Source organism: Dermacentor andersoni, chromosome 8, assembly GCF_023375885.2.
Source record: "Dermacentor andersoni chromosome 8, qqDerAnde1_hic_scaffold, whole genome shotgun sequence".
In the NCBI taxonomy this organism is placed as follows: Eukaryota; Metazoa; Arthropoda; class Arachnida; order Ixodida; family Ixodidae; genus Dermacentor; species Dermacentor andersoni.
This window is the reverse complement of record NC_092821.1, coordinates 120,946,387-120,967,027: the sequence shown is the minus strand read 5'-3', so window position 1 is coordinate 120,967,027 and position 20,641 is coordinate 120,946,387. Positions and strand designations below refer to the sequence as shown.

Below are 20,641 nucleotides of genomic sequence, written 5' to 3'. Positions count from 1 at the left end.
CGCCTTCATGAGGCAAACACTGCCGAGACAAGTCATGGAGTGCTTTCACAAAGTTGAATTATTTATTTAGTGTTGAATTAGCCAATTTGCAGAGCTTGGTCAATTATCTTCTCAATTACAAACTTTCTGGGCTTGAGCTGGAATGCGCAAGAGAAGCTCGGCAGTAAATCATGACAAGACCAATAGCATCAAAGTACCCATTCCAAAATCTTGGTAAAAGTACATTAATTTTGTTGGTTTAGTTAAAAGCTTTGCTCCCAAAAGCCCTTCTCATACACTGTGGTAGAAAACTAGAATGCCAATATGTTTATTGCATCTTCGGGACAGATATCTTGGAAGTGTTGTGTATCTTGGAGATTCCTGCTAAATGCATATGTCAAATATGCACTGAAATGAACAATTCAAATATTAGTTAACACATGTTAATTAGCAAACAGTCTAATTTGTTGTGGCATGTCCACCTTGAGCCACCCTGAGACGTGGAACTGCACCATCTGTCACAGGTAACATTTGAAAAATTAGTTCTATGAAAAAAGAAAGAAAAAAAAAGATAGGAGTATAATCACGAGATCTAGTATTTAACACAAAAACTGCTTTTCGTGTTCATATTACTTTTAGCATGCGTTACTCAATTTCATTGTACAGTCAAATATTAATGTAACGACCACGAATGTAATGAAGCAAACAAACTTTTTCATGCCGATACCAGTGTATAGCAAATATATGCTTATAACAAATATTGGGTATAAGAAATGTATTGTTGTGCGAGATCCGGCTTCATATAATGAGGTCCAACTGTATGCAGCGTCCGCAGAGTGGTGCCACGAAGCTTAATTTAGAAGACGAAACTTGGTCGTGATAGACTGCTGGAGACATTCACGATGCCATTCAAAAGAAACCCAAGTTAATTCTGCCTGCAATGTGGGCAAGGGAGGTAAAAGATGTGCTGAATGCCAAACGTTTGGCCATGCAGATTCCGAAAGCCAGGCTGCGGCTGGGAGACTGCTGTTTGGCTCCATGGCAGGTGGCGACAAGGTATGTCAAACACATCTAGGTTAGGTTAGGTCACATGATTGCAACTGCTGCACGTTCCCTTTGTGGTTGCAGTTGCGTGTACAGTTCACATATTGTGATAGGAAGCATGGGCCCCAGGATCTCAGATCTGCAGTTAGGAAGATAGAATGCAAAAAAAAAACTTTGCGACAGTGAATGCGGCACAATTATACATGTACTAATTACAGACGCACATAGTGTGAACGTAACTATCAACAAACACGAAGCAACTAAGTCAGCCTCAGTCAAACAATAAAAAATGTCCATGACACAAAATTTGTTTACGCCACAGAGTGCACTGCACGCAGTCTCAGTGTGTGAAGTTGTCGACCACTCGCTTGTGCCATTGAGAGAAGCACAGGCACCAGGCAGCATGCCAATTCGTTCTTCTCCAATTCGCAATATCAGCACATTGTTGGAAGCTGCAGGAGGCGCTCCTCATGGCCTGCCGTCAGTAGTGACAGACGTCGTTCATCACTACTGTGCCTGGTCACGTCTGCCCGGTGCGACTGTCCATCACACGGGATCTGAAACCACAAGCGCCAAATCGAAGGCGGTGACGGCCACACACATACAGTTTTCATCTTCTATTCAGCTCTCTGATACACTTTACCAGTCAAACTGAAACTGAATCGCCACATGCATATAAAGAGTGGACAAGCAATGAAAAGCAATGGTTGGTAGTTGAGCACTTCGTTGTGCCTGGTTCTTACCCTCTGCATCCAGTCTATGTGCTGCTTTTCCTATGAGGCCATGTATTAAACACAATACTTAATAGATTTTCCTGTGCAGCACACTAAATCAAGCCAGGCGAATGCCATCTGCACGTCACAACTTTTGTTCCAAGCTGAGCTCTTGATATAGGTAGAGAAAGCAAAAAGAGGAAAGGTAAGGAGGCCAACCAGACAAGCATATAGTAGTTTGCTGCCCTACACAGTGGGTAAGGGGTAATAGAAAGAGGGAGAGGGTAAACACTGTGATCTTGGGACAATGCTGCAAGGTCTTGGGCTTTTGCTTGGCCTTGTGCATGTGTTACAATCTTGTCACTGAGAGGCAGGCTGATTAATGCTGCAGTACACAGAAGATATCTTTCAGTGAAAATGACGAATGGGCGATTTCGTGTTGCCACCATGGTCTCTGAATGTTCGCCCACTCTTCTTTGGGGGAGGGACACCAAAATATGACACTTTACAGTTTGGCCTTTATACCAATTTCCTGACGGTGTAGAACACCCCTACAGTAATTTCCGTGTAGGTACGTGCTTGTAGGTAAGTGGCATTAGAACTACAAGTTACTGCGACAGTACTTAAGAACTTGAAACTTGGTTTCCTGTGTCAGCTGATCCTTTCCGTTTGCTGTTGTCGCTGGGCCATCATTGAACCGTCACTGTCATCAGCTCACCCTCTCATGCTCTCACCAAATGTTTAAGGAGAACAAGACTTTGCCCCTCAGTGCCACTGGACGTCAAACTCGCGCATAAGAAGCAACATGAACTTGGAAGCTGGATGTGCTAACCACTGGTTTATTGTGTAGTATTCACTCTTGGTAACTTGTAAGCGGCCTTGCACGCCATTCAGACTCTACGAGTGCTAGCACCTGTGCATGCATCTCGGAGGCCACAGTAAGCAATATTAAAGATATTAGAAAGAATAAACATGTTAGCATTTGGGGGAACACCATACTACTGGAGAAGTGTATGGCAACAACAACGGCGGTAGCGACATCTGATGAAGCAGTGACTAACCATATTCTACTTAACTGGTGGTGTAAAGCATTGGTAGTGACATGATTGTTAAAGTGCAGTCCTTTTATGATTTTCCTTCGATGATAACAATGACGCGACACGAATATTCTTCAAATGCATTGTAGTTCAACAAAACGCCACAAGATGTCGCTACCAGCTTTGCTACTGCTGTCCCCGGCTCCAATAACTCAGCCATTTATAAATGATAAGGAGTTTGCAGACAAGCTAAAACTCATTATTGCCGCAGAGAGCTCTCTGCATCCAAATTGCGAGCACTCTACCATAGAACCATTCCAAGCTTCTCTGTACACTGCTGTTAGAAGAGTGTCAGCACCATCTCGCATATTGTGTGACCGCATATGTGTCTCTCATGCAAACACACGAGGTAGCGCCTGATCACCTTGTCCAATCAGAAGTCCTTGTGTCTCCTGGTCATCAGGGCTGCAAAAGAAGTGCGTTCGGCGAAGGGGCGCCGATGACTGTCGTTGAGTGTAGGTGAAACGCTCCTTCTTTTTGCCACAGGTGCTCGACTCGGACTCTGACCTTGACCTCGAAGGCGAGGACGAGGGATCCGACGACGGCTCCTCGGACGACGACCTCGAGCTGGACCTTGAAGCCATGGGCGGGATCAAGCCTCCCAACAGGCGTTCCCAGTCGCAGTTCATTGACAGCGACAACGACTTTTGATGCGCTCATGATACAAGGGACGGTACATTCCAGAGACATTTACATTACACAGGTCCACTACGTGCTAGCCATACATCATGACCAATTATACCTAGTCCAAGAGTTTGAAAGTTAGATCACACAAACGTGCATGCTGATTAGTTACAAGCAAGCAAAGGCTTTGTATATAATATAAACAAGTTAACATTGCAACAGTGTGTTCAGCCATCTTGAGGCAGAGAAATTCAAGATTAAGGTGTGCTATTGCATTGAACTTGGCAAGCATTGTGCGTGCCTGTCTCAATCACTCTCGTGGCTAGCACATGCATAGAGCAATGAGTGATGGCTTTTGCGCTATGCGTGTTTCTTTGCTTGACACCATAACCATGTTGGTTCAGTGCCCCAATCACCTTCCATACTGCAGCACCTCTCGTAGCTTGGATGTTGCCTCGGACGCTAAACTATACATCTATAAGCCAATACCTAGAGCGCAAAGCGAAAGAGAGGCAATTGGCACTGACCCAGAGCCTTCCGTGTGGAAGAAAATGAAGTATTTATTTTGTTCCGTAGCAAAAATAAACAATTTGACACATACTCTCACCAACTCTCACTTGCACAACAAAACAGTCAACAGGGCTTGGTACGATGAGAGCACAATAACTTGCCGGCCCAAACGTATTGCCGCACAGCTGCTGACAATGGCAGTTTAAAAAAAACCTCGTGAATTTGTCTAAAATCGTTGTGGCAACTTGTGTATTGCAGTACGTTGGGTACCAATAACTCAAGTATTGGCTTTTGTGCGTGAACGGATACGATGTCAACTTTTGTCAACGCACACCTGCAGAAATCCAGCGCTAGATGTGAAAAGAATTCTTGCAGTAAACACCAAATGAGGACGTTGCAAATATATACAGGAAAACATCTCCTTCAGCCTTAGTGTCACACAGCAGCCTTGGTTTGCAATCCTACTGTACAATAATTTCGAAGCACGCTTGGTGACGAAAACAAGGTAACATACAGACGGGTACGTTGGAACAAATGCGGAATGAGCGACGAACGTTGTCTCTGCTCAGACATCCATGTAGCCGGGCATGAAGAAAGTGAGTGCAAAGGCTTCCACTTCCTCGCGGAGCTTGTTCATCCGCTCCACATAGACCGGATCCGTTTCGAGCTTTGCCTTAAAGTCCTTCAGGGTTGGTCCCGAGTTGGCCTTGACTTCCAGGGCGAAGGCCAGTCCTGAAAACCCACGAAAAGGTCATGATCATCGGCTTACTTTGATCACTGTAGGATGAAGGCCAGTGATTCCCAATCACCCCTGTCTTTAGTTAGCCGATTCCAAGTTGTGCTTGCAAATTCCTTAATTTCATCACACCACCCAATTCTCTGTTGTCCTCGACTGCACTTTCCTCATCTAGGCACCCATCATCATCATCATCATCAGCAGCAGCAGCAGCAGCAGCAGCAGCAGCAGCAGCAGCAGCAGCAGCCTGTTTTATGCCCACTGCAGGATGAAGGCCTCTCCCTGCGATCTCCAATTAGCCCTGCCCTGTGCCAAATGATTCCAACTAGCGCCACAAATTTCCTCATTTCATCGCTGCACCTAGTCTACTGGCGTCCTCGACTGCGTTTCCCTTCTCTTGGTACCCATTCTGTAACCTTAATGGTCCAACAGTTACCTAACCGGCGCATTAAATGACCTGCCCAGCTCCATTTTTTTTTCTCTTGATGTCAATTAGAAAATCGTCTATACCCATTTGCTCTCTGATCCAAACTGCTCTCTTTCTGTCTCTTAACGTTATGCCCAGCAATCTTCGTTCCATCGCTCTTTGCGCGGTCCTTAACTTGTTCTCAAGCTTCTTTGTCAGTCTCCAAGTCTCTGCCCCATATGTCAGCACCGGTAAAATGCACTGATTGTACACCTTCCTTCTCAATGATAATGGTAAGCTTCTAGTCAGGAGCTGACAATGCCTGCCGTATGCGATCCAACCAATTTTTATTCTTCTATGAATTTCCTTCTCATGATCAGGGTTTCCCGTGATTAATTGACCTAGGTAAACGTACTCCTTCACAGATTCTAGAGGCTGACTGGCGATCCTGAACTCTTGTTCCTTTGCCTGGCTATTCATTATTATCTTTGTCTTCTGCATATTAATCTTCAACCCCACTCTTACACTCTCCCTGTTAAGGTCCTCAATCATTGGTTGTAACTCATCTGCATTGTTGCTGAATAGAACAATATCACTGGCAAACCGAAGGCACCCATGCTGTAACTCTAATAGACCACCAGTTATCAGACCTGCTGAACTTTATTTTTTTCTCTTAAAGGCGCTATGACATAGTTGTCTGAATATTCACAAAAGACAGTGCTCTCAGTGCACATTCTAACTTCAAATTTCCTTTTAAAATTGCTGCCTCTAAACCCCTCCCACTGACAGTGGCCCCATTTGGCTGTGTCATCTGTTTTGAAACAGTTTGAGACCACATTAGGTGCTTTGCTTCACACGCTCTGATAGATCCCAATGCTGCGTGCGGCAAAGGTGTCGGCAAAGAATTGTGCCCGCAGTTCCTTTAAATGAGCGATGAATAGAAGCAGCAAAACACTGAGACACATACGCAAAAACACAACGACAAATGGCAGACATGCCGTACTTCTAGCTCCTCCAGTCGCTTCCAGTGTTTGCAGTACACAAAAGCATGGCCTTTGAGATCGGCTTCAGCTACCCGAGGGAGCCATTTGCGGGAGTGGCAATCGTTTCGTCACCACTCAGTGTTGCCTAACTGCTGTACGGTTCAACGGCGACATAAAGAAAAGTCAAATAGAAATATCCTCCTGCACCCAATGCACTTAAATTTTGCCAGCTTACAGGAGGACACGTACAGTTAACTAATAAATGGCACCGAGGGCTTTCGTTCTTTCCGGACCAGCCTCAACCATGCAGTCTGAGTGCTAAAACGTTGAATTCTTTAATATCGCACTGCAATTTCCAGCATCCCTAACTCTAGTAGGACTTGTCATCATTGAAACATTATGTCAAAAAAGAAAAAAAAAAGGCCACACGTCCTGATGCACAACTTTCTTTTTGTCTCTGTACAAGCGATATCAAGGAATTATTACGCAACACAACGTGCCTTGTTTAAACATATTGTTATTTTTGGTTACAAGATAAGACAGGCAGAAATATTAAACTTTTTTTGCTAATAGTTATTGCTTTTCGGGCACAGCAGTGCTGAAGACGGAGAAACCAAGAGCGAAATTAAATCAATCTGTGCTACTTGGCGATCTGCGAGGGTGAATCATAAAGTCCTTGGCTATATTCTTTATTACCAAAAATAGAGTACATACAGGTAATTACAATTACAATATAGTACATACTATTCTACATACCTTAACTTATTTTTCCACATACTGTAGCCCCCACATCGGTTCAGACATTTGTCCCATCGCAGCACTAAATTTGAGATGCCCCTGTCATCAGTCAATGTTGCATGCGGCCTCCCCGAATGCTCATTGTCATGCAAGCATTCACGGCCTTTTGCTAACTCACAAAACCACCACCTCTCAAAGCGAGACACCTTTCCCTGTACATGGGCTGCACTTCCCTGTCGATTTCAATGGCTGTTCGTCCCTTGCTCCATAGAAAACGAATCACACTTCGTTGTTCGTACGCCGTGGATGTGTGAAGCACAACAGCCATCTTCAACAACTGACTGCTGTGGAGCTACCAGCAGATAAGGCCGGGCCGGTCCAAGAAAGGTCCACCGCTGGGAATGACCTTTCTTGACCTTGCATTTACAGCCGTAATTTGGCTTCGAGAAATAGGGGCAAAGACTTTCTGATTCATACTCGTAACACAACTGAGAAGCTCCGGCCCCAAAGTTCTTGCGTGCATAGCGACAGAATGTTGTCTGCGAGTATAACTAAAGGGAACTATATGAAACCGCCCCCGATACCCGGTTCCGAGTGTCACGTCTCTGGCATCGCGAGCCTCGGCACAACAGCGCAGCTGCCATCTGTTGGGAATGGATGGTCAAACGAATGGCCACGTTCAACCCACTCGCTGGTCCACAGCTAGTGTTTGTTCGCAGTGAAAGTGGCCATGCGAGCTCCTACCTTTGTGGATGAACTCGGCCACCTTGATGATGTCGTTCTCCTTGAGGCCTCGCGTGGTGAGAGCAGGGGTGCCCAGGCGGATGCCGCCAGGGTTGAGCGCGCTCTTGTCGCCGGGCACGGTGTTCTTGTTGCACGCGATGGACATGAGCTCGAGCACGCGCTCCGCTCGCGATCCGTTGAGGCCCGTGGGTCTCAGGTCGACCCAGACTAAGTGGTTGTCTGTGCCTCCTGCGAGAGTTACGGGCGCACGAGTGCCACATTCAGAGACCTACAAGATAACACGTAGGTAGGTATAGTAATATTAGACAGAGAGAGCTCTTTATTGAAGAACAGGTTTACAAGGGAGTGAGTAAAGGAGAGAAAGAGGCCCTAGAAGAGTGAGGGCAGAAGAAAGCGAAAAACAAAGAGCAATAACATAGTAACACCACTTGAAATCTTCATTTCATTTGTGAGTCCTACTTGTCCAGATAAATGACTCATCTTGACTCCACTGTTGGCTTTTTATACATTGTCCGAATAACAGCTAGATTTCTGGGAGGAAGTCAATTGACTGAAGGTAATCAAATGAGTAATTGTTTGCTTGGCCTGGTATTGGTCCAAACTACAAAGCCCATGTTGCAACGACAATGACTCCTTAGACTGTAGGCCATGTGGAAGGCAAATGTGGCAACAATCTGTCAAGGCCCTTTGGCACTAAGGCACATACTGGGTCCCTGGCACTCTCCGTCAAAGCAACATTAGTGCCTCGATTGAGGCAACTGGAGAACATGCAGAGAGGTCACCTTGAGTTGCACTGGGCTTCAATGGACTAATGAGGACAATGAAAGACTATAAAGACAAAACATTTCAGTACTGAGCTTTCGCGTGGGTTTTCTAGCATAGGAAAAGTTTGCGGCATAATTCGCAGAACTCGCGCACGGCCGGTTGGTGTCGCAGGCTAGCAAGTGTACCACTAAAATGATATTACTACATAATGCTGCATACGCATATTACTACAATTTGCGCAACTGCATCTAAAACGCTTGGCTTTCGGAGGCACAACTAGCCAAATTCATCTGCTGCCGTGCGTAAATTAGCATAGTTAACATTCGTACGCCCACAATTAGAATTTGCATCCGCTGTATGGTCACCATACCAAGAATATTTAATAACCATGCTAGAACGCATCCAGAACAGAGCTGCCCAACATATTACTCGAGATTTTTATCAGAAGTCCAGTATAACACAGATCAAGCTTGATATTTCTTTACAGCCCCTAGACATCCGCTGCAAGGTTGCTTTGCTCTGTCTATTTCACAAATATGTTCATTTCGATAAGCCATGCATATTACACCTCGAATTCCCCGCCCGTACGTCCTCAAGATTACATAATCATTTTAGCTTCAAGCGCATTTTCAGTAAAACTATTGCTTTCAATTTATCTGCTGTACCTCGTGCCATATCCCACTGGAATCATCTTCTCAATGAAATCGTCTCGATAACTGATCGTAAAATATTTCGTGAACGCCTGTGCGCGCTTTTTACTTAATCTCCTTCCTCTTATTTTGCTGTTATGCTTGAGCATTCTGTGCTCTGTTTCTTTAGTTCAGGCACTGTACAGTTGTCTTAGATTTATTTTTGAGTTGTTCCCATTGTACTCAACAGCTCATTGTTACATTGCCCCCCTCACTCAATGCCCGACAGGGCCTGTAGGGTGTTTTCTAAATAAATAAATAAATAAATAAATAAATAAATCAGCACTCCATCCAGCAACTACAGAAAGTGCAGGCAAGCAGATACTGAAATGCTGAATTGTTCATTGTGCAATTTCACGGGAACTTATGCAGATGTCATATGTTGCAGTGAATTTCTGAAGCTCAAAAGGGCTAGTAAGTATGACATTCTTTACAGTCCCAACATGCGGGATGGCAGAAAAGATGACATAGGAGCGTTATGTTGCCCTCTCCTCTGTCGTCTCTGTTCTGGCTGCACTATACCAGACAGAAATTTAGAAACCTGCTAACCTAGCCATAAACCTTTTGATGATCGCAATTCTGAAAAAAAAAAAGAGAAAATTGTTACTGGTTCTAAATATTGAGTTAAAGCGCTCTCTTCAATTCTGAAGGGCCCACAATTTGGGAAAATGGTGTACACACTTATACAGTTATGGTAAACACACAGAAATAAAAAAAAAGAATGAAACACAAACTGCCACAGAAGAAACTTTAACTGTACTACTGTCATTCGTTTCACTTTGGTGGGGTTACAGGTACGGGAAAAAGAAAAAGAAAAAGACGTTCATGTTCTGCAATAATGGTCTTGCTCTCTCTTGGTGTTATCAGAATAGTACTTAGCTTTCACAGGATAAATATACATTGCACAAGACTCTCCGTACAGAGATCAAGGAAAGGTCCACAATAAAGAGGCAGGACAAACTCCAGACAAGCGTCCAGTGTTTCTGGTAACAATAGCCTTATCTATGGTCACCTGTGTATTCGGCAAACTTGCTTGCCCAACATGTAAAGTGCAAAGCTAACACGCAAGCAAAGACGGAAAGGATTCGGATTATATACGGCGTAGTTACATTGCTGGCACTGCATCAGAAAGAACAAAATGACACACTCAGGATAGTGTTTGAGCTACACAGCATCTCTTGTTATCGCCTTGCACACATACTTCAGAGATTGTGCAAGTACAGTGCGTCACAAAACCTTGTGATCCGAGATGGAGGAAGTAGACTACGGCCTAAAACGCTTTCTGAGCAAGGGAAGCTAGGAGATCTCGGCACTACCCTGAATAAAGACAGTTTTGAGTTTCTTATGGGATGCAGACAATGACCTGCCTGTGAACTACCTCTTTTCTATTTAAGCGTTTCTTAATGCTCAAGTTTTACCTTGTACCCTTTTGTCACATAGTGGTGATGGTGAAGAACTAGACAGTAGCAAAACTGTGAGTCACGAATTTAACGCTTTGTTGGGCAGAACTTGTGCCAACAGAAATCAAGCGACACTCAAAGAACAACGATAATGCCAAGCACAGTTGTCGGCCGTTGAAAATCTCATCTACAGGTCAAGTTCGTTGGCTACTTGTACGTGACTCATCGCACATTCCAGTGTAATCGCTGGTTCTCGCGTGTGTACCAGAATGTATACTACTATTCGTGTTGCGCATGCATCTAATTAGACAAGATACTCTCGCTATAGAATTGGTGACAACATTCAAGAAAGTTTCGATACATGTAGGCCTGTTCCGAGCGGAGCGATAATTTGGCAACAGGGGTTAGCCAGTAAAAATTCCTAATAAATTCAACATAAAAAGCAGCAATGTTCACATTAGACAACCACTGCATTAATTTAAAAAAAAAAAGGAGATTGGCACGTTTATGAGAGGAAACAGAATTCAACCAAATATTGAAAGCAGAATTTTAATTCAGGGCCTTTTTTTTTACAAAGATTGTCAAAAATCATCAAGCTAAAAAAAAGAAAAAACACTGAAGCACGATGTTTACAAATTTATAACTTAGTAACAATAAAAAATCCTTCTACGTAACGATCATGCACTGTACCAATGGCATAGAGCAGGCTACGCACGTGCAGCAAAAGAAAGCCATTCATTTTAATGAACATGGGATGTGACCAAGGTGCATTTTCGTGTCAAATATGACTTCGCTACAACGAGGTTCGAGTACTACACCACTGCAGATGTCATGGCTGCAACATTTTTTTTTTGTCCTCTCGAATTCTCGCACCGAAAACGTTTTCTTATCAGGAGCATCTTCTAGAGGAAGGGAAACACGTTTTCGCCTGTTTGCGCGACGGGATTTGCGGTGGCAGTGTCGTTACGAACCTGAGACGCATGTATAGCCTCGGTCCTGAAGTTCCTTGGCAAGCGTCTTCGCGTTCTTGACAACCTGCTCCTGGTAGGCCTTGAACTCGGGGGTGCTGGCCTGCTTGAGTGCAGCTGCAATTCCTGGAACAATCAATAAGGAGGCAGCGGCGTTTGTGCTTTCTCTTTCTGCAAGCTGCTTGTACCTTGTACGCTACATTTAACTGGTAACCCGACTTCAAATCTGAAATGCTAAACTATATTTGACTGGCCATTTCAGAGTGCTCTGACAATGATACTGGGGCTGTGCAAGACATAACGGGAATACTGTTTCCATCCCAAATGTACAAGCCATGTAGTATGAAGTAATTTGACAGGCTGTTTCAGACTGCGATGACAGAAATAGTATGGCTGAACGAAACAGACTTGCAGCTGCATTATTACGAGAAATAGACGATCAAATATTGCTGATCGGCTTTCATTATTGCCATGTGAGCGCACATATGAACTTATCAGAACTGGCCGAAGGAGTACTATTTCTGTTTGGGCAAGATGGTATGACCTACTGCAAGTTAACCCTTTGATCAACTAACAAGCCTAAGCGGTACTCACCCTCGCTGTTTGTCCCAGTACTGCCAAATACTAAAACACTCGGCAACTCGATTTGCATCACGCATTCGAGTTTCAGTATTTGAACACATTCTTCTGTGCTTTTGATTCCTGCCGCTATCGTCTGTGCAGACATCCACTTATATTGGAAATAAAGCAGTGTGTTGTTCTCTAGAGACTGGGTTGTGGCTCTGAGCACAATAAGCTCTCAACAAGTCGCAATGAAAATCACAGCCAGTCTGTCATGAGGCATCCATCTCCTGCACACCAGAATTGAAGCTGGTTTGCAGAAACAAACATCACAGCAAATTATTTAGGGTGCTCTGCCACTTGGAAGTATCTTTTTTTTAGGGTTAAGAAGGTTTTGACTTTCATTTAACAAAAAAAAAAAAAACAGAACGGGCACATCAGTGCATACCGTCTTGCTGTACATATAGAACTTTTTCACACCATTGTGGAAGAAACAACAACGCATAGACACGATACCTGCAATGACATTGTTGTGCGGCCCACCCTGGAGCCCCGGGAAGACAGCCTGCTTGATCTTCTCTTCAAGGTCATACATGACCTTCACGCCGGTCTTTGATTCAGACCGCACACCTGCGTGAAAGCAGAAATGTGCTTGTTCTGAAATGGCTCTGTTCAAAAAAAATGGAACTGGGATAACACGATAATTCTGTTCCAATCATAATTCCTTTTGGCAATTTGTCATCGACCTTAGCAATGCCCTGCCTATGTAGTGATCAGAACTGGCAGGCTCAGCTCGAAACGGAGTGTGTCAGGGCTGGCACCGAATTGGCAGAAAATAATTCTCAGGTCATGTACTAGCCACGGTGCGTACGATAAGAATAAAAGAGAATTAGGTAAAAAAAATTTTTTATTTTACACTGGCCATGTTTTGATGAGTGGAAAAAAATGTCAGATTCTGAAGAACTCGAAGTGCAACTCTTAGATAAGACTCAAGGAGTGGAAACAAGTGACCCAGAGTTGACTGATGGCAATCTTAGTACTTGAATAGCTTGTCAATCAACTTGATACATGCGAGTTGACTGCATTATATGAGATTAGAGCGCCAATGCAAGTAAGAAACATTTTCTCCTCTTCACCTTAAGTTGTACTGTGCGGTCTACTAAATGAATGAATGAATGAATGAATGAATGAATGAATGAATGAATGAATGAATGAATAAATGAATGCTCTACCTTTGCGGAAGAAGATGAGCCCTGCTCGGGGTCCCCGCAGGGTCTTGTGAGTGGTGGTTGTGACGATGTCGCAGTACTCGAAAGGGTTCGGCGCCACCTGCGCAGCCACCAGGCCGCTGACGTGAGCCATGTCAGCCATCAGCAGAGAGTTGTTCTCGTTGGCGATCTCGCGGAACCGCTTGTAGTCCAGATGACGGGGGTAGCAGCTCACGCCTGCACGCGAGGTTACCGACCTTATTTTTCACAGGTAAATAAATGGTGTGCATTCACGCACTGTGTGACCTAATGAGCATCAGTAGGCAAATGAATGAATAGAATGGGTGGATTAACGAGAAAAAAAAGAAAAGGCTGCGCAGAGTTTACAAGGAGCAGTGTAATAATGAGCCTTATATAATGAATGCTGCAATAGTGAACAACAGTTGTGTGAAAAGGCTCTATCGTTTCCTGCTGGAGGAAACGTAACAAAGCATGCACATTCAACAATTATTTCTTTTACATAAGAACAAACTGTCAACTCCATGATTTCCTTTCATCTGTTGTTTTTTTTTTTTTCACCTCACATACATACATCCAGTGGAAGGAGAAGCCTGTTACCATAAGCACTGCATATTCTTTCCAATTAAAGCCAGTTATACACTGTTACTCCATGTGCATCACAGTGGACAGACTAGAAGAAGAGCTACAGCTTATAGGAACTGACACACACAGGAAATAAGATCCACTGCTGTTGTTGCGAGCAAACTGGCACAAGAAAAACCCCATCAGGATGCCACACAGATTAGCCAGCTAGGGTGTAGCAGGTCTAGGTCGCTTTCCTTTAAATAAACCATTGTTTTGAAGTAGTGCTTGTGTGTGTTTCCTCTGCTGTCTGTCGCTTTTGAAGTTTCTGCGCTGAATGCTATAAATGTCACTCTATGTTTCTTCAAGACTTTCTTTGCTAGCACTGAACCGCTTAACACAGAAGCACATTCTCACGCACCAGCAATAATGAGCTTGGGCTTGAACAGAGCAGCCGTCTGCTGCAGCTTGTCGTAGTCGATGAGGCCCGTCTGCGGGTTCACCTTGTACGGCATCGACTCGAAGAAGATGGACGTCGCCGAGATCTTCTTCTTGTCGGTGAAGAAGCCGTGGGTCAGGTGGCCCCCGTCGGGCAGGTCCAGGCCCATGATGCGCCCGTGCGGTTCGACGACGCCCGTATAGACGGCAAAGTTTGCCGGAGAGCCGGAGTAGGGCTGCACGTTGACGCCCCAGAGCTGGGGGTCAAGACGGTACGCCTCCAGGGCCCGCTTCTGGCACAGGATTTCGATCTCGTCGATGAACTCGTTGCCACCGTAGTACCTGCCAATGGGGTTAAACATTGTTGCAGCGAACGAGATGATGTGACGGCTGCACTGTGCGCAGCTTTTAAGCTCAGCTCCAATACTGGCATAGCCTTCAAGATTAGGCATGTTACGCTGCTCAGTTTCGGAGGCTCTAGTATCAGCACTGGGGTATTGTTGTCGGCCAACAGACAGCGCCACTGCCTTACCACTCGAATAAAATCTGGAGACAATTCAGAACATTGTAATGGAATGTCAAGACAATTCCCCCAGCCAGGACAATACAGAAGGCCTACTTTCCAGATGCACTGGGCTAGAGAGGTGATGGGGCCATTAACTAATCAGCAGTCAAGATAAGCAAGAGGCATTTAGAGTATTAGAGGACAAAGAAAGCAGGGAAGAGATAGAGCCGTGTCGTTACAGGCGTAGGCAAATAAAGTAATGTGGTAAAACCTGGTTAGCTCAAGGAGGGTAAATGACTATTTTCAACGCCCCATTATGATGCCATTAAATATAATTATCATCATCACCATTATGCGATTTCTCAATTTTTCGCCCCACCAAAAGCGCTGGAAATGCAGCCAATGGCGATCACGTTAATGACGTGTCACAATGAGCATAAAAGTTGTCCTGAATTGAGAAAGAGAGCTGGCATAAAGTATTGAGCAAAGCTCTAGCTCCCTGCTGTGCACGCAGGAATCAATATTTAGCTCAGGTATTCAAGGAAGCAATGTCTAGCTACTGGGCAGGCTAATCTCCCATGTCCGGACACCCCGCTCCTTCAAGCGAGAGAAAACAAGATACGAACATTGTGTGTAGTTGCCCAACAAAGAATGTCCCACTGTGTCACCATATCCGAAATGGAGAACAATCCTCTGCAAGTGGAGTTCCCAACAAGGATGACTGACCAAATATTTCAGGCATAATCTCTGCAATGTTTTTTTTTCTTTTTTTTCCCTAACAAAATGCACTATTGAGCCAGTTGTTTCATACTTCTAAATTTGTGTTTTCCATGATTGTTGTTCTAGTGTTGTCCTTGTTGGCACTAAACACATTTTGCACTGCCAAATGTTTTAACAGCCTGCCAAAAGATGCCAAACAGTTTGCCTTCCAAGTCAAGAACAAATAGTAAGGAAATGTACAGACACAGAGGTGTTGTTTCACACTAACGGCTTATTTCATATTTCCGTAACGAGCACCACGAAATTTCCCCCAGAGATTACAAACAAATTTCTGATGCTCTCACTTCACACATAAGGTGTTTCTAAGTGCAATTCAAATGCTTTCCTTTGGGCAAAAATTTGATAAAACTTGGGCCAATAAGAGGTTAAAAATTGTTTCTGTTTGTCTCTCGATGCAACTACCGAGGCGTTGGATAGCGAACAACACATGCGCAAACTCAGTGCTGCAGTACCTGCATCAAACATTGCTGCATGCACTTATTTGGTGTCCCTTCTTGTTGATTTCCTTTTACTGCCTATGCCTCATGGCAAACACCCCAAATTAAACAAACAAAAGAAACACACTAGCAAATAAACAAAGACTACCAAGGCGTGGCCTCACCTCTGCCCAGGGTATCCCTCTGAGTACTTGTTGGTGAGGCAGGTCCCGAGGCACTGGGTGACTGCCAGACTGGTGAAGTTCTCGGAGGCGATCATCTCAAGGCCACGCAGCTGCCGCTGCTTCTCCTTCAAGACAAGCTGGTGAAGCTCCTCATCGCACTTCTCTAAAGGCTGCTGCATAAATCCAGGCTCCATGGCCGAGTCTGCAGAGTTGAAAAAGTAGCCATATGAGTCAAGCCGATGAGAACTATGGTGAAGGAGTTCGGCAGAAGCTCGCAAAGTGGAGGACAGTTCATGAAAGGGAAAAATTGTCATCCACCTGTAAGCTGCATTAAGCTACAAAGGAAACCCCGACAGGTTCACAGTTGAAGAAAAATTCCCCGACCAGGATGAATTTTTCTTCAACTGCAAAGCTTTCTTTCAAAGAAACCCGTATGGGCTTCCTTTGTAGAATCATGCTGCCTACGGGTGGATGACAATTTTCCCTTTCAATGAGAACTATCCACAATGAGATCGTTGCAGTCACTGGCCAAGTCAAGGTGTCAACAAAAAGACATTGTGGAGCCCTTACAGGTTACTTAGTCACCACATAAGCCTAAGGTATAAAAGTGCGGAGCCATTACACAAGCTTTCTGGTCACTACGTACGCCTTCCTAAATAGCGACCAAGGAACCTTCCAAACATCTCTTCTTTTACACTTTGACTTCGTCAGCAATATTTTTTATTATGACACTAGATCAGATGAAATTTCACCAAACTTTACTAGGAAAACTATACACCTGCTGTGATGCAGTCAACACCTGTGCACTGAAGCTTAAGAAATTGCAAGAATTGTTCATCGTAGGCATCTTCCCCAAAGCTACTCTCAATAGAGAATGACAAGTGTACTGAATTGCATGGGTCACTTTATAGCAAAGGTCTGTTGTGTAGGCATTTGAGCATAAACATGATTCATGCACTTGTTAGTACACAAGACCCTAAACTAAACCCCTGGCCTTGGTGGCTTGACCCTAAACAAAAGTGAACGTGAAATAAGATTAATGAGTTAAAAACTAAACATGAAATTTGCAAGAAAGACATTCCTTTATGGAAGTTACCTTTACTATAACGACTTTTACTATACATCACGATCAAGACTTATGGTTTAGTGTAAGCAAAGAATTATCTTCCACAGTTGAGCCTGGTCAAACCATGAACAAGAAATTGAGATTCAAAATGTCAAAAGAATACGGCAGACATTCTCCAAACGTGAACTCAAAGTTGGTGCAATCAAGGTAGCTATCTAAGAATAGAAGAACTTGCACAACGCATGATAAGGATACCCCGAACAACACTTGAGTGAGAAACAGAAGTGATTCGCTGAAACAACAGCTGGTAATAACTGCCAGGTGGAGAAACTAGTATAATCGGCACACATTAGAGAAAAGGTGAAGTGTAAAGTAACTATGATTTCTTTATGTATGCCTGCATGCTACAACACGTAAGCAAAGCAACTTCACAAGCACGCTAGCTGACACAAGGGTGTGCCTAAGATTAACTTCACAAGAGTATAAAACATGCTTTAAAAGGAATTGGGCTGAAGAATTCCCAGTCAGCTGAACAGTGGCACACAAGATAGAAGGAAGCTTTCATGCACGGACAATTCACCAAGGCAGTTCATAAAATTATCACAAAGAGTAAGCTAAGCTTATTTTTAATCTGGAAGAGTCAGATCAAAGTCAATGATGTAAGGTATCATAACAGCAGATATCGCAATACTCATTCTCACTGAGTAAGAAATTGAAACCTACAACGCTAGCAGTGGCCACAAAATAGAAAAATTCGACACTGTCTTAAATGCACATACCTGGTATTCTCATAAGTATGAATTGAACAAAAAGCACTTGAGAAACGGTGAAATGTGAGCAGGAGTTGTGCAGACACCACTTCACAGGAACATGCACGCGCACCGAGTGACTGTGGAGGAAGACCGTCCGAGACGGTCGGCAGGATGATCTTGTGCTTGCCCTGATAAGTGGTTCTCCCGTCTGGCCTGACCCTTATCAGGAGCGCGCCACAGACAGCTGATAAGATGGCCACATATCCCAGGACCTAAACGATCTAAGAGTTACAGCTGTGGTTTCACTTTTCCGAGCTGAGAGTTATTGGTTCCGATTGTTACGTACACCTTATGGCAAAATGCTGCAGGATGTTTCAAACGCAACAAATTCAAAGCTAAAAGATGAAGGAAATGAACATGGCATTGCAACCAATAGGTGTAATTCTGTAATCAGTATAAGTAACATACAATGATGGTTGCAAGCTTGGCTGCTGCTGATAACAGTGCTTTTATTGAGGAGTGATATGGCCTTATCTTTTCGTGTAAGATGGCATCTTTGTGTTTGAGTATGACACACTTGCAATTGTAGTGGAAGCCGTATACTGTGTGCATTTAATGGAGACACAGTCGGCTTTGCTTTAAAGGAAATAAACCACATCGTAGGCAAACACAAAAACACAACAGCTTCAACAGGCAAGTAACTGCTTACAGCTGCAGTGCATTTCAAACTGTTCAAGTTCTACTGATGTGCAGAAAGTGCTAGAAACTCAATCCAAGCGTTTGTTCAATATTTGCAATGCACACATGCCCCCGTGAGCAGTACATCAAAAAACATGAGACAAGCTGTCCAAAGACTGAAGAAAAAATGTGCACAAATATGTTACCACTGATCTTGATAACTGAAGTTGCTTCGTGGTTCCTTAAATTATGAAACCAATCCCTCAAGGCGTGCAAATATTTGAGCTTGACATCCCCACACTGCATTTTTCTTTCTATAATTATTGATTTCTTGTGGACAGGGTTGGTGGAAGAATGTTTGTGACATGAACTTATGTCTGTAGCTTCCAAGCACAGTGTCAACAGTGTGTGTGTGTTAGTGCACTTTTTTTTTTTCTGCGGAACACGCTGTACCGAATAACTTCTGGGCGAACTAATATGACTCAACTGTGATGGCACGTGCGTACGTGGTTGTGCCTAGCGCAAAGTCAAGGCCGCAATTGCCGTCACCCTCGCCTTTCGAAAGGAGGAAGCTCCCACAAGACGCCCAAGGCGAGACCACATACGCAAGCAAGACCAGCATATACGTCGACAAGGCGCGCGACAGCCGATATCTCCGTATCAGCGCGCAGGCTAGCGCGCTAGCTCTTTTACGTGCGCCGATAGCGATAGCGAGACGAGCCGACAAGCACGGCGGGCGATACGTCAGTCGCGGTGAATGACGAAGCGCTTTTCTCGTAATTTTTAAAGCGCGGTGCTACGACTGTCGTTCGGTGTTTTGCGACGTTTTCAATAGACAGTTTTAGTTACACGTACGTAGAGGCTTTGCGTACGTAGAGCTTCTACGTGTCAGCAGTGCGCATGCGTAAAACGTAGCGGGCGCGCGCGCGTACGTCTCACGGACGTACGTGAGATTCAATTCTTTGCGTGCGTTTCTTGCGTACGTAGACAGCTTCGCGCGGGAGTTCCGCGAGATCACAAACAAGCGATAGCGGGCCGCGCGCGCGCAGACGGCTTGCATCGAAACACGGCGACAGGATTCAATTGGCTACCGCCGTGTCCACATTTCCCGATAGACGTAGCTACGGGGTCCCTCTTGGCGTGCGTCGCGTACGTGTAGCTAAAAGCGTTTCAGATGGCGTGCACGTAAGGTACGTAGGCTTTTCACGTTTGCGTACGTGAAGCCTCTACGTACGTGTAACTAAAACTGTTTAATTGCTCCCTTTTTCTCACTCACGCTTGAAAGACCTCGCATCGGCCGGAACACATATATACGAACGTATATATCAATAATTAGTATTAGGATTCCTTCAGTTAATTGTGCTTCACGTCTGGAGTACGACGCGCGAAACCCTTGAAGTTGTGAAGATCAGCTGATATATGAACCGAGTACGTACGACGATAGTTCAAACGCGGGAGGCAATGCACGGATGTATACGCACCGTTTTTCGACATCCCACGGCCTGCTATCGTATGGATTAATTGCGATATACCGAAGCAAACGCCCGGAAATGCGCGGTGAACCCTGAGGGTACGCGGGTATATGCGCGATACGCAATATCGTCGATCTCGTGATTGTCCGCGCGCATTTTGTCAACTCGATCGCCGGCAGTAAAACACGAGTACGTGGTTCGCGCCGCACGTATATATACTTACAATTTCGAGCCGGGACCGACGAGGCGTCACCTCCAGCCGACATCGCTGCAAACTTCGATGCGCTCGAAATACGATGCCGAGAAAAACACGGAACTCGCTTCGCCGAAGTGTCGTCCGATGCGCGCTCCGTAGAAAGGCGATCAAGTGACTTCTTTGACGTGTGCGGAAGAGAGAAGGTGGGGAAGAAGTGGCGTCTGCTCTGCTCAAACCGGGCGTGCTCCGGTATAACGACGATTATAACAACCTAGATATACGAGGCGTTTTCTTGTTTCTTCGGTTCGCCGGGGTCGGCACGGGACAACGAACTCGCGAGCAAGCCGACGACGAGCTAACGAAAAAAAAGTGCTACCCTTCTGACCGGTTTGAAGCGGCGCGGCGG

At 44.7% G+C, this 20,641-nt stretch overlaps 2 protein-coding genes across 4 annotated transcripts in view; one reads left to right on the top strand and one right to left on the bottom strand.

Annotated features, from left to right (window-relative positions):
• Positions 1 to 4,063, top strand: part of Cluap1 (clusterin associated protein 1) — an 11,986-nt gene extending 7,923 nt beyond the window's left edge. For both annotated transcript variants that reach the window (XM_050176682.2, XM_050176681.2), the window contains 2 exons: positions 974 to 1,035; positions 3,320 to 4,063. In XM_050176682.2, coding sequence (XP_050032639.1) covers positions 974 to 1,035; positions 3,320 to 3,484 — 227 coding nt within the window. In that variant the 3' untranslated portion in view covers positions 3,485 to 4,063. The remainder of the gene's footprint in view (positions 1 to 973; positions 1,036 to 3,319) is intronic.
• On the bottom strand, positions 3,985 to 20,641 carry Shmt (serine hydroxymethyl transferase). Of its 2 annotated transcripts, none has more exons than XM_050176679.3 (8): positions 20,263 to 20,641; positions 16,072 to 16,273; positions 14,169 to 14,527; positions 13,190 to 13,402; positions 12,474 to 12,587; positions 11,400 to 11,522; positions 7,575 to 7,802; positions 3,985 to 4,699 (listed from the first exon to the last, which is right to left on the bottom strand). In XM_050176679.3, the coding sequence occupies exons 1-8, from the start codon at positions 20,303 to 20,305 to the stop codon at positions 4,533 to 4,535; spliced, it is 1,449 nt and encodes a 482-aa protein (XP_050032636.1). In that variant the 5' UTR covers positions 20,306 to 20,641; the 3' UTR covers positions 3,985 to 4,532. The 2 variants fall into 2 exon arrangements, with proteins under 2 accessions (XP_050032636.1, XP_050032637.1); XM_050176680.3 differs by lacking the exon at positions 20,263 to 20,641 and adding an exon at positions 17,917 to 18,056.

Excerpts from the sequence above, each read along its gene's own strand:
- Shmt (XM_050176679.3), bottom strand. The coding sequence starts at position 20,305 with ATGTCGGCTGGAGGTGACGCCTCGTCGGTCCCGGCTCGAAATT. Across the intron at positions 14,528-16,071 it reads GAGGGATACCCTGGGCAGAG|GTACTACGGTGGCAACGAGT; the intron begins GTGAGGCCACGC and ends CCCCATTGGCAG. Across the intron at positions 4,700-7,574 it reads GGCCGAGTTCATCCACAAAG|GACTGGCCTTCGCCCTGGAA; the intron begins GTAGGAGCTCGC and ends GTGGGTTTTCAG.